This window comes from Haemaphysalis longicornis, unplaced genomic scaffold (genome assembly GCF_048455015.1).
Source record: "Haemaphysalis longicornis isolate Haplotype H1 unplaced genomic scaffold, Haemaphysalis longicornis Haplotype H1 scaffold_12, whole genome shotgun sequence".
NCBI classification, from domain to species: Eukaryota; Metazoa; Arthropoda; class Arachnida; order Ixodida; family Ixodidae; genus Haemaphysalis; species Haemaphysalis longicornis.
In genome coordinates this window covers 9,462,251-9,475,683 of record NW_027526225.1, presented here as the reverse complement: position 1 = coordinate 9,475,683, position 13,433 = coordinate 9,462,251, and the positions used below count along the sequence as shown (strand labels likewise).

General features: G+C 45.2%; 1 protein-coding gene across 1 annotated transcript in view; it reads right to left on the bottom strand.

Annotated features, from left to right (window-relative positions):
* The window catches only part of LOC144162233 (alpha-(1,6)-fucosyltransferase-like), a 31,848-nt gene that overhangs the window by 13,089 nt on the left and 5,326 nt on the right, over nucleotides 1-13,433 (bottom strand). The window contains exons 2-4 of the mRNA XM_077692695.1: nucleotides 9,628-9,766; nucleotides 2,108-2,369; nucleotides 113-299 (exon numbers count right to left, since the gene is read on the bottom strand). Coding sequence (XP_077548821.1) covers nucleotides 113-299; nucleotides 2,108-2,369; nucleotides 9,628-9,766 — 588 coding nt within the window. The remainder of the gene's footprint in view (nucleotides 1-112; nucleotides 300-2,107; nucleotides 2,370-9,627; nucleotides 9,767-13,433) is intronic.

Below are 13,433 nucleotides of genomic sequence, written 5' to 3'. Positions count from 1 at the left end.
AGCTGTTACAGCCACTGTCTTCATGGCCGTTTTAAGTCAACAAATAAAAACTTTACTTCTGCTTAGCAAGGGCTGTACGCTACCAAAGCCAAACATAACAAGCCAAACTTACGCCACGATGGGATGCTTGTAACGACTCTTTTTGAATTCCTCTATTCTCTGGCGTGTGGAGTTCTGAAGCCGTAGAATATATCCTATGATCTGCCCGTACAGCCAGGAATAAGGGTCCCCGTGGTTGGCAGCTAGTGCCTTTATAATAAAAGAAGGCATGTCGATGATTTTGGAGCGCGACTGAGGACCTGCAGTAACGTATAAACAAAAAATGGTACGCCTAGAGTATGGTTAATTCGCAACTAGGTCAGTGAAACACAAGTGCGCGAAAGATTTGAGAATGAATAAGTATTGTTCCGTCACTACAAGTGTTTACTCAAGAAGGTGTAATATCAATTAACTTACCAACAAAATGAGGGAAAGGTAGCAGTAATAGAGACAGCATGAACGTTTAGTGAGGAAAAGCAACACACCTTCCTTGCATGGCAACTGGATGCAATTACGTTAATTGCGCACCTTCCGGAAGCTTAAAAAAGAAAAAGAAGGTGGTTGTCGGCGATACCATAAACGTTGTCAAGCTGGTATGTGTTTGCACTTCTGTAATCGCCACATTTTTGTGATTGAAACAAATACAATTTAACTGCGGACTGACTGCGGCATGCTCCTTCAAGGGACAAATTTTTTCTGCAGAACAAATTCACTCCAAAAAAGGAATACGTGTTGACAAACGTTGCATGGGTCAACATGTACTGCTTACACCCTTCTTTGCTGTTCACATCTTTGCTACAGTCGCACCACTATGAGAGGAGATAATGGTTATTGATGATTGCCGACAGTCACCAATGCCAGATCGGTCAAATACTACAAAAACATTCTGCACTATGTAGTCATAAAACTAAATGACGAATCCTAACCGCGAAACAAAAAAAATGAACCTTCAAGTGGCAGTGGAAAATGTATAAATTAATTAAATCATGTTGACAAGCTCATTCCGAACTTAAGTGAGTGGAAGATGGTCGTTTCTTGTACATTAAAAAAAAACACCGTTTTTTCTCATAACTACATCGCGGCATAGAGTTACTACTAGTGACTCATCGCGGTTCCAAACATGTACTATCTTTGTATTGCTGTAACAAAAGTGCAGCGCTCAAAAGCACTGGAAACAAAGCACAATAAAGTCAAGATTTCTAGGCCGTATTTTCTAAAATGTTTGGCATCTATCGTTGCGCGCAGAGGGCTTCTAAGGCGGTAACCTCTGACAAACCTTGCTTTGGTTCCCACAAGTATCAAATTATTTTTAGCAATTGTAGGGCTTGCTACCATGCAGTATTGTCTTGCAGAACACTCTACCAATCCCTATTCCCTCATTGGAGAAGTTTATTGCAAATTTAATCAGTTGCAAGATTATAGCCTGGCTCCTATGGAAATGTGGCCGATCGTAGCAAGGGCGAGCTACTTACAACAGTATTCATCTTGTTTGAAAAAAGGGTGTGCGGAACCAAGCAAACAAAAGGCTCCAAAAACAATTTCTGTCAATTTTTAAGTACTGCAATGTGCCGGTATTTTTGTTCACCAAACAATAGCCCAACTAGTCGACACATAATCAAGGGAACGTTGGATGCATTTTCTTCAGCATCCACAGATATTGTCGCGTGCTATAAACACGCAGATGCTGAGCCGGGGTCCTTGAAGGAGACGACCGGGTCACTACAAGCAGCCGGAGCCTCTTTAGTTGGATTAGCTAGAGCACAGGATTCCAAGCACGAGCACCGGAGGTCTGGATGACAATCATGAGAGAGCACGCGCACTCAACCACTCCTTCGTCCTCACAGTCGTCTCTTGGCGCCGATGAAACACGTGACAATATGAAGTCAGCCAATGCATGTATGTATTTAAATGGTTTTACGAAATGCGATTGAAACAGAATTTGTGCTGAGTGGTGGTGTCAGATACGTCAAGCTAATAAATGCCAGATTAAGGCACGACAATTTTCAGCAGCTGATAAGTATTTTTGGAAACATCACTGTCCATTCACTCGCACCGCTGTTGCACTTACCAAAATCTCCGCCTGGATAGTCGTTCATAATGTTTCTAGAGTCTGTAACGTTGCAGGAAGTTCGAGTGAGCGGCTGCAAGATGTTGGACCAGCCCAGGGTCCCCGGCGTATAGTGCCACATTGTGCTGTTGAGAACCATGGTGCGGTTCATCTGCAGTGCCGCGACAAAGCACCACAGCACATCGTGTATGCCGGAAGCAAACCCATGCGGATTGTCCAAAATACAGTATAGCTTCGGTGCCAACTTGCAGTCGGTTGGATTCTGGACAACAAGAATCACAAAAAAGTGCACGCAGGGCTTAAAAACCTAGCAAAATTGATTCACTCGATAGAAAACTTTTTCGCGACGAATTTATGCAATTTCGTAGGATATCCCCTTGTTTTACCTTACACGAATTACTCGGTGCACTTTATTTTTACTCTTATGTGCAGCAGCAATAGCGTTGTATTTGGTTTCTAGAAATTTGTCGAGCTGCTAGAGGGGCTTTTACCAGGAAAAGCACCACAGTTTCTGGGAAAGTAAAAAAAACCTTTGTAAAAAACCTTCCCGCGTTTGACATGTATGCCTTCTTTTGCAACTGCGCTTTCTTCATGCCCGTGTTAAAATATTTGCTGAAAAACGTTTTTTTTGCTTTTCCATTTTTCTGCAATTACATCGACTAGAGCAAAGTGCAATGATGGTGAGCTGGTGTAACAAACCTAAATAACAGACCGTAGATGTTGAAGATGAAAAGAAAATCACGTTCAAAAAATGAAGCACGTGTTGTACTTGCTTTGTTCCGTCCTTGTACTTTTTGAGTGCAATATTCATACATAGGTTATAAATGGTGACAAATTCGAAGCCAGTATCGAAGCCAGCATAACCACGACGTCCTCGCCGGTTCACTCGCAGCTTCTTAAATTATTTCCGTTATTTTATTTTACATGCCTGTAATTTTTGCTTGTTTCTCATTTTTCCGTTTTGGAGTCTTCATATCTCGCATTTTGTTTTCTTGATTGTGTCAATATGTCCTTTATTTTTGCTATTTATTGTGCACGTGTATATGTAAGTGCATGCATATTAGTAACAAACTTCGGATCTTGGTGCCAGCGAAAAAACTGGGCACCAAGATCTGATGAATCTGTACCCACAAATTGAAGGGCTTCACTGTCTGACTGACTTATTCATCAACGCCGAGGCGAAACTGGCGGATCTAGAGACTTTAAATTTCAAGGGTACATTTCTATCATGGCGTATGGGCTCACTAATGCGGCATTGCCGGAAATTATGCTCCTAAGAGAATAAAAGGGTAAAAATCTGTTTTCGCAACTTCGTGATTATCTCGCTCATCCATGAAGATATCCAGGGGAGTTTTGCTGATATATGTATCCCATAAGAATGTATAAAAAGTAGTTTTGCGGTGTTACCTACACCGACACTAATGGTGGAAATCAGCACTTCGGAGTAAAGTGCGTGTTTTTAGAGATTCCCAGTATGTGTTTGACCAATTAATATGTCGAATTGGTTTTTGCTGACAAATGCTATTTATGCAAATACACAGAAACAGTTGTATAGATTTCGCCCTACGACGCGCTAAAATGGCAAAAGTTTTTTTTGTATTACTCCCCTAACGAACAGGTGTGGCCTAACAGGTGATATCAAGGCACAGCCAAACTGCTGGTCCCACAGGCCAGACTTGAAATTTCAGGACTACAATCCCACCATGCTGAAGATGGTATGGTTATTTTTTTAAACTACGTATCTGAGAGTGATAACAGGGCTAAAAATGCCCAGCCACGGTGTCTCAGTTGCTACGGGGTCAGGCTGCTGATCCCAAGAACGTGCGTTCGATCCAGGCCACGGTTGCTGGTTTTCTGATGGAGATAAAAGGCGAAAATCCTCGTGTGTCGAAGTTTCATTGCACACTTCAAAGATCCCCAGTTGGTCAAAGTTAATCTGGAGTTTTTCACTACGGCGCACCTCACAGTCCAGCTTCGTCACGTTAAACACCACAATTATTCAAAATAGATGAAGAGAGCTCGAATATTTTCGAGCGAAGCTTTATATAACTAACTTGATTTTGCGCTGCGTGTATAAACGCACAGTGCAGTAGAGTCCACCTTAAAGTGCTCTGGTGAGTATAATAACCTGAATTCACGTTCGCAGCTTTATAGGTAAGCCACGGCTGATTCGCTCGGCCGAAGAGCTGTATGCTAAACGCCATATAGTAAAGCCAACTTAAAGGGGCCAAGAAGACAAAATACAAGTTTGTGTCTTTCGAAAGATTTAGTGTATTTAGTGCCCCCAGCGCTTGACCAGATGCGACCGATGCTTTATTCACTTGGAAATTAATTAATTCAAGATAAAAGTTTTATTTTCTCCCTAAAAAGGGCGTTTTCATGGTCTGCAATGACATCGCAGGGACCGACTGCTCTGCAGTCGATTGGGAAGCCTTGTTTACCGTTAGTGAACCTAGATGGAGCCACCATAGCGCAGCAAGCCGTTTTCTGCCTTTGTTTTGTTTTTGACCGTATTTAAACCTGGCTTGTTTTTGTTCAGGGAGAAAATAATCGTTTCGTGAAACTGCCCATAGTGTACGCTCGACTAATATGGTCACATAAGACACCATTGCTTGCGTCAATCAGCCAGTGTCGTCTGAGACAATCCCAAAGCCGCGCAGTCCTGTGCGTCTGAACGAGTGTGCGCAGTACCAAGAGCAGTACGCATCGGTACTTCTATGCTTACTTGTGTTTTCGTAACTTCCACTGTTTATCCTCCCATTCTTAACTGCTATTAAAAAAATGTGCCCTAAATTTAAGCTCAAATAGCTCGTTCGGCAAGATTATAAGATTTGCCTAATTCGCGTTTGCTTTCGCCGGCGTCCGCCAATCGCAGAGCTTGCTGGTATGACATCATATGTTCTCTAGTGGGAAATGAGCGAGTGGGTCGCATGGTCATTCCCTTTTTTCCTAATTATACAGCTTATTAAAGCGCAGTGTGTGTTAAATGTGTTGTCAGTATGATTTAACGATGCAATCTTTCGAATAAACCAAACGTGTGTTTTGTCTTCATGGCCCCTTTAAGGAGCTCTGACGATAATGATGACCTGAATTCACATTCTCAGGTCTGTGTCACATAAGTTTCTCGCTATATCACAAGCCCGTCCAGATGTCGAACGATTAATGTTTGCTCTTTTATTAACCCCTTCGAACATCCAAAAACAAGCTGGCGAGGTGATAAGAATGAAAGCCTCAGCTTACGCTCCGGGGGCAGGTCACTTGCGACGCCACGAATGACCTTGACAGATAAAGCCTATTAGAGCTTTCGCTGTAAAATCATGTTATTCAGTTTTTTTTTGTTGCCTACCTGCAGACGGTCGATTGATTCTTGAAAAAAGTTGTGCAGCGTTTGCAGTTGCGTAACACTTCTTCGTGCAATTTTATCAGCAGCCTTTATTACTTTAATTCTGTCGTCCATAACCCTAGAAAGTGAAACCAATGCATCAGAAAAAGAACGTCGGTAGAGAGTTCTACGACAAAAATTAGACCAAAATAGTCAAATCCGGCTACAAAACACTGAAGATGCGCGCCGAAAAACTATCTGTGTTGGCAACTTCATGGTTTATGAAAAAAAACTGGTTAAAACTTCACGCTGGTTGGAAGCTTTGCTGTTGGGCTACTACGTCATATTTATCAGACAATTCCCAGAGCGCGGGGCACGACAAGCACCTAAGAGTTTCAGGCTTCAGCAAAAGTAACGTTCCACACAAATGATTTTTACGTCATTCTTCAATACAAACATAAACGTCTTTCAAAAAATTAAAGCAGTTCCAGTGGACGTGAATGCTGTGAAGTGTGCCGCAAAGATTCGCTGGAAGGGCAGTGGCGTCCTCTCTTGACTAGTTTCAGTACCAACCTGGCGTTGATGCCGCAATTATTCACGAGAGGGCACCGCAGCCCCGCGGACAAAAACGCCTATCCGCGAACCGGTACAGTGAGAACTGCGCAGGCTGCGGCAGGGAGCCAAAAACCGTGCGACATATTGTGGCGGAGTGCAAAGGTGTCCGTCCAGTCCTCAGTGAGGGAGCCGTACAGCTGCCGGAGGCTCATGGCTTTAAGGTTAATGGAAAAGTGAATTGGAGAGCAGTAGAGGTTAGTTAAAGAAGGTTAGAATGTTGGTGGGAAAAGAGCAGGGAACAATCTGGAAAGATATGAGAACAAAGAAGTCAGACTAGCACAAAAATTTAATAGTTTTTTTTTTCTTTTTTTGGCGAGGTGGCGTTACGATTAAGTTCGCTGTGCAACGCCACCCCGTTGCAAAGGGGAAGCCGCTTAGCTTGATCATCATCATCATGGCAATACGCGAGGCAGTGCATTGCTCTTTCAAGCACGGGCGGGGTGTCTGAGAACACGGGAATACACGGCTCACTACAGGCAACAGGACGAAACTTGTGTATGCTGCGGCAGGGATCGGGAGACCGTAGAGCAAGCATATCGTCATAGATTGCACAGAGATACGACCGCGGCGGGACGATGGGGAAACGACGTTGAGGGACGCTTTGGGATTTGGTTGAGGGGGAGCCTCAACTTCAGGGCCAAAGAGGTGACGAAGAAGCGGCTGGAGTGTTGGTGGAAGAAAAGTAGGTAAGAGAGTGGTACGTAGGATGAGTAATATACCGAAATAGAATATAGAACAGGAGAGGGGGGGTTAAGCAGGTGTACAAGAGCAGGAAGGGGGGAAATCGATGGGTGTTTAAAACCGGGGGAGGGAGGCTAACCCATTAGGTTAGTTAAGGGTAGGACAAATAAGTAGAATAACACTGACAAGTCAATTGGTAACAACCGACGTCCCGATACAAAGGGAGGGCCTCTAATCATCATTATCATCATCATTTCGTAAAGGGTGGTTTTATTTCAATAGCGAGGTGCATGTTTGAAAGAAAAGGTTGCGAGGTGATTGTACGGTGGCGTTGCGACTGAGGTCGCTGTGCAACGGCACGCCGTTACAAAGGGGAAGCCGCTAAACATCATCATCATCAGCATAAAGCCTCTAAAGAGACACTGGGTGTAGTTTTCATCAATTTAGTGTAATTAAAGCAATAATTATGATTTTCTTTTTATACTACTGTGTACTTATTTCCCGCCTATCACCGGCAGCGCTAAGATCACCCCCAATACTTTGCATACGAGTAAAGCGTACCCTGTGGCGCAATGGGATTGACATCGGCATCGTGACGCGAGGGACCTAGGTAAGGTGGCTAGAATGGGGAGGTGTGAGTACCGGCGGCGGAAACGTGACTCCAAAGCGCGCAGATGCCACGGGCGGCGCTGTTGACCAAGGCGCGGTAGGGCGCGGTAAGGCGCGCAGCTGGAATGAGCGCGCCGACGGCATCGCGTCGGCTGCATTTCTACCATATCAAGGGGGAAACGAACCCGTTGCGGTATGGCGAGCTTTCTGGAAGAGTAAAGGAGAATATTTATCACTAAAAAAATTTTATGAGCCCATTTCATTACACCCATGAAATTTAGTTTTACGGGAACAGTTCGCAATGCATGCAGTTTCAAAAGCACGTTTGCACATTACGTGAAGTGGCTCCGGCTTCTATTAAAAAAAACTTGGACTTGTATAATGTGCACGGACACCACCCGGTACAGAGGCGCCTTGCATTTCGCTTCCCTCAAAATACGGCCGCCGTCCTCGAGATCGGCACTACCGCATGGGCCTGCTGTCAATAATTGAAGGCGTCTCGGAGTACACCGCGCTTTCTGATACCCTAAACAAACCGCTAGACCGGATGCAGTTATCCCGCTCACATCAGAAATGATAGCAGACATTGAAGCAACACATCTGGTCTCGTCATGAAATCGTTTATTTACAATGAAAAAAAAACGGTTTATTTACATGTGAAAATACAAATTTAACTATATTTACAGGTGCCCATTAGCACCTGTTATAAGAAACACACAAAAAGCATTTACCGCTGAAAAGAAAACAAGAACTATTCACCGGGGAAGAACTATTTGCAGGTGAAGAACAAAAAAAAAAGCATTAACAGGTGAAAAAAAAAATGTTCATAGTGAGGATACTAAAAGAAGATATGAAGTAGGAAAAGCTATTTTCAGGTGAAGAAAAACAAACTACTGACAGGTGATAAAGAAACAAAAAAGTATTTATAGGTGAAGAGAGAACAAAAGTATATTTATTGGGGGAAAAGAAAAGTATTAACAGCGGAGCTGTTGTACACGCCGTAAGTTCGCCGTAGCAGAAAATAGATACCAAGAAAATGCCGAGCCCTTGTGGGCGCGTGCCTCGCGGCGACCACCGAGCGCCTTCGGCACGGGAAGTGGCTTTAGTTAAAAAAAAAAAAACAGCGCTGTCGTCAAGCCCTACCGCCCATGTAAAAAGAAACAAAAAAAAAAAACTTAAGCGCTAATGCGGAAGTTCCCGCCACCGCTGCCTCGAGAATTGATGAGAAGAGCACGGTACGTGGAAGTCTACAATGCTGAGGATGACTTTGCATCTACCACTCGCATCTACCACTTTGCATCTACCACGGCATCTTCGATGCCTATGACGACGATTACTAGCTCCCAAACAATGCAACTAAACAATGATACTAAAAACCTAACTATGCGTCCGGCAATGCCCAACTACAAGAGCCTTCGTCATTCAAGTATTGCGCGTGAATGCAAGCTTCCCGGAATTTTTTTACAAGTGAAGAATTAAAAAAAAAATTGTAAAATTCAGCCTGCATCATGTAAGGTTTCACTGCATTCAGTTTATTCTCATTACCTTGCTAGTTCACACCTTAAGTAGAAACTGTATCCTCATAAGGCAATAATACCGTATAGCGTGAAGCTCAGGGCAGTAGAATGGTCTCGGCAGCCAATCTGCGGCACATCACCCATTGACTAGCGAATTTCTGCCGCGGCTTTAGCATGCAAACGTGTTACGCTGAATGCGCAAGTTAGTTTGTTTTCTCCGTTTGCTCCGTCGTCTTCTTTGCTGTCGACAGCATCGCACCCCGAACAAATGCCCGAACGGGAGAATGACGCGAGACAGTCCACGACGCACGACGAGGCTGGCCACGGCGAGCGCAGGGAGAGCGCGGGCAGAACGGCGCGGCCGGCTGCGGCTACCGCGCCTCGACGGGCAGCGCCACATTTTCCCTGGTGTCATCTGCGCGCAAGGGAGTCACGCGCGGCCGAAGGAAGGCGCCGCGGTACTCACACCTCCCCATTCTAGCCACCTTAACCTAGGTTCGATATCGACCAGGGGAAGAGGTGATGTTTTCAAATCCTCTGTTTGGGTGCGTGGCGCCGCGTTATGCGTTACGCGTTAGCTACGACGACAAGCCTGGCCCCTGAAGTGTTCCGAACTTAACAACGACTGGGCTGTTCGTTTACTGCAGCGCGTTAAAGAGAGCATTTATTGGGGTGGAATTTTAGAGCGCATACCATAGATACTGAAGCACCTTGAGCGGGATAGCGCCCTCTTGGCTACAATTGGGCCAGCACTCAGAGGCTCCTATGTGGCGCACCAAGAAGTCCCGCATGCCTGCTGCCGTCGCCTCGAGCCTCAACAACCTCTCCGTGTGCTGATCATCCTTGCCTGGTGGTAAGAAAGGGAATGACGCAAGGTATTTGAATTCAGAGAACACTTCTATTGCAAGGAAGTTTCTGCGGGAGATGTTCTTTGTAGTCACAGAATTTCGGGCTGCTAGGTACCGTGTATCAAACTCAAGTGACCAGGGAGAGAGAAAAAACTTTATCATGCTTAGCTTGTCTTTAGCGCGAGAAGTTGGTGGTCGTTGTTATCAGCCCAACGACGACCGAGGCGGCCCTTGTGATCAGGGAGCTCTGTACCTCCCTGTCGTGGGATGCCAGTGCTTCTCTCCGCTGCTCAGCTGTGGTGACTCGGGGATAGGGATTTTGGGGGCAGGCCCACAGAAGATGAGTAAAAGAACATGACATCTTATATGGGCAGTCGGAAATTCGGGTGCAGGAATCCTCATTGGAAACAATTAGTGCCGCTTTTAGCTCATGGTGAGGACTATGCGGCACTCGTCAAGTGCTACGGTGTAGAACCAGTACGCATGCAACTTCGTCGCCAGTGGTTCAGTGGCTAAGGCGTTGCGCTACTGAGCCCAAGAACACGGGTGTCACCCCGGCCGCGGTGGCTGCTTTTCTGATGGAGGCCAAGAGCGAAAACGCCCGTGTGTCCCGATTTATGTGCCCGTTAAAGATCCCCAGGCAATCAAAATTACTCCGGAGCTCTCCACTAGGGCGGGCCGCATAACCGATAGCTCCGCGCGTTGGACCCCATAATCAATCAATCCGTAGCTATGCGTCGGAAATTCGCGGTGGTAGTAAGGCTACCGAGCTCTGCTAAGGAAATCGGAAACTCAACTCATAACGCACTGACTCAACAACAACACTGCGGATCAGCATTCACATAATTTGCTGAGCACGAGGTCGCGGGTTCGTTTCCCGGCCGCGGCGGCCGCTTTTCTGATGGAGGCGAAAAGCAAAAACGCCCGTGTGTACGAGATTTCGGCGCACGATAAAGATCCCCAGGTGGTTAAAATTAATCCGGAGCCCTCCACTACGGCGCGCCTCATCGCCTGCGTTGCGTCGGCGCGTTAAACCCTACAATCAATCAATCATTCACATAATTATCACTAGTATATTCAAATGTTGGGACGTTCGCATCGCACTAAACACTCGCCAAGCACATCTGCTTTCACAACCAGCTGAAATCGATGATGATGCCTGTCCGCCGTGAGGCCAGGAACACGCAGTTACTAAGGCATGTACCCGTAATTCACTGGTGCTTGTGCGAATCAGGCAGTCAGCAGGAATGTTTTAACCATAGATGGTATAATTTCGTCTACATACTTGTCAAGCTAATCAATTGATCGGAGTTTGCGATGAATGGTGACGGCTGCTATTTCATATCCAATAGTTTCAAGAAAATAAAAAAGCCGAGTATTCTTTAGCGTTATGATGTATTCTTTAGCGTTATGATGTATTGATGCATCCACATTCTGGCTCCACTTTTCGAAATGTTGATCTTCCAAAGATATATTTACCATGTCAGCGCTCGTGGTGTGCCGTTCTTCCTTCCTTCTTTCTATGTCCGCGCTGGAAATTGTTGGCATGAACCAACTGCCCCAAATTAAGGGGGTGGCACTAGTGCAAAATTGTTCAAATTGAACAAATGCAAATGCAACAAGCGCAAAGAAGGCAAGAGTGAAATGAAAAGGTTTAAAAGATAATAGATCGATGGTGGACAAGGCTGCAGTGATTTTAAATGAAATAAGCTCTAAAATTTTATTCCTCGTCAAAACTCTGAAATTGTGCTTACTATAAACAAGGCATAGGCAACTAAAAGTAGGATGAGTGCAGGGAAGTGTTGTGTATGTCCAGTTCTGGAAAGTGTTTACGACGTGTTTTGTCGAGTTCTTCACGTCTATTTATGATGCGAAACGGGATGAGGTTTATCAGCACAAGGGTGTCTCAAATATTCATTAAGCAAGTATCAATGTACACTCGTGGTCAAATGAAACACGAACACGACAATTTAATCCAGAACATGCAAAATCAAAGAATATAGATTTAGGAGATCAAATAAAGGTCCGGTAGTGGTATTTTTGGAAAGACACATTTCCGAACTTGGTTACTGAAACAAAGTCACGCATCAAGTTGACACGTATAGAAGGAAATGGCGCTATTTGTGTGTTCTGCATGGTTCGTATTTTCGTGTTCGCATTTCATTTAGTCATGACTGCACATCGTCAGCGTGGCCTATTCGTAACCAAGCTAGGGCAACTTCAGTGAACGAAGACCCTTCCATTTTTTACAGGGCTCTATGATCGGTGCATTGGCTTCACAACTGAAAAACGAATCGTAACAGCAATCACCCCTCTTATCGCAAGCACGCGTTCCTTGCAAATATTAATGTCGCCCATTAGCGACAAACTCTCCGCAGCCTCCCACCACCACACCTGCGCCTCTCCCGGGAGGAAGCCACAACTTGGCGGCGACACCAGACGAACGCCTACCCCTATTCCACCCGCCTCCGCCTCATCTTCCCCAACCACCTTCCTTCCGTGTTTACAGTCTCCAGCTGGCACGCTCTACCATATAGTTTTGGCGTGCCAACACACCGTAGATTTGCTTCCACTCTCCAAACCATTTTCCGAGCAACGGAGGGCTCCTTTGGCAGGCGCGTACACAGCCGGATGCCCAACATAAACTGGCGACCCGAGCAAGGACAGCCAGTCAACGCCAAGGAATCCCGGACTAGGGATGCCTTTAAAGAGGCGAGGCCCGTAACATCAGCTCGACAAATAAAGGCTTATCTCTCTCTACAATACAGATATGAGTAGTTGGCACACATTTGGAGAAAATCACCGGTCTCGCACCACCGCCATGCTTAAGGACTACCACGGTAACACGTTGCATGACCACAAAACAACTTAAGCTTTCCCTATTTCAGGCTCCAACTTCCAAGGACCTCAACGTAATGGAATGGTAACCACGCAGTGCGAGACCATGGGAACGTACAAGTTTGTACGTTTCTGCATACATGTACGACGTACATCTCTTTAACAAACGTTCTTAAGTCGAAGGTCACAGGCTGTTTGCTACGCTCACGTTTGGTCTGCTAAGATTATGGAGCTGTGGCGGTTCATGGGCTCCGGTCGGTGGACCCTGGTTTAAATCCCATCCAGCGCAAAAGTATTTATAGTTGTTTTCAATTCATTTAGTTTATTTATGGGGGTTTTTCTGAGCAATGCGCTGTCATTTCTAGCATTCATTTCTCTCCTTGTTATTTATTGAGCAGTCGGGCATCTTGTGGGCCATAGACACCGGATTTGGGACCAACATAGTTAACTAATGCTTCCGCACTATTATTAATGAACGCCTACAAACAAATAACTCTTTCATTTCTCCACAGATTTTAATCATTCTTTGTGCGTCCATCTCTGCATGACACGAAGAACAGACGTAAATTCCGAAAAGTACCTCGAACAACAGCGTTGCAGGGGTCCTTTAAAAGGCATGCCCGCAGTATCGTCTTACAGGCGGGATATTTTGTATAACACGGCTTCAGGTGTTAAACACTTGAATATGCATATTTTTGCTGCGCAACATAAAAATGTTGCTGGATGTAGCATAACACAGCCATTAAAAAATTCAGGGAAGCTTGCACTCACGTGCAATTCTTGAATGGCGAAGCTGTTGTAGGTCCGTATTGCCGGACACGTAGTTAAGTTTCAGCGTCATTGTTTATTTCCATAGTTGTGGTGCTAGTAACCGTAGTCCTGTATGCGTCGAAGAC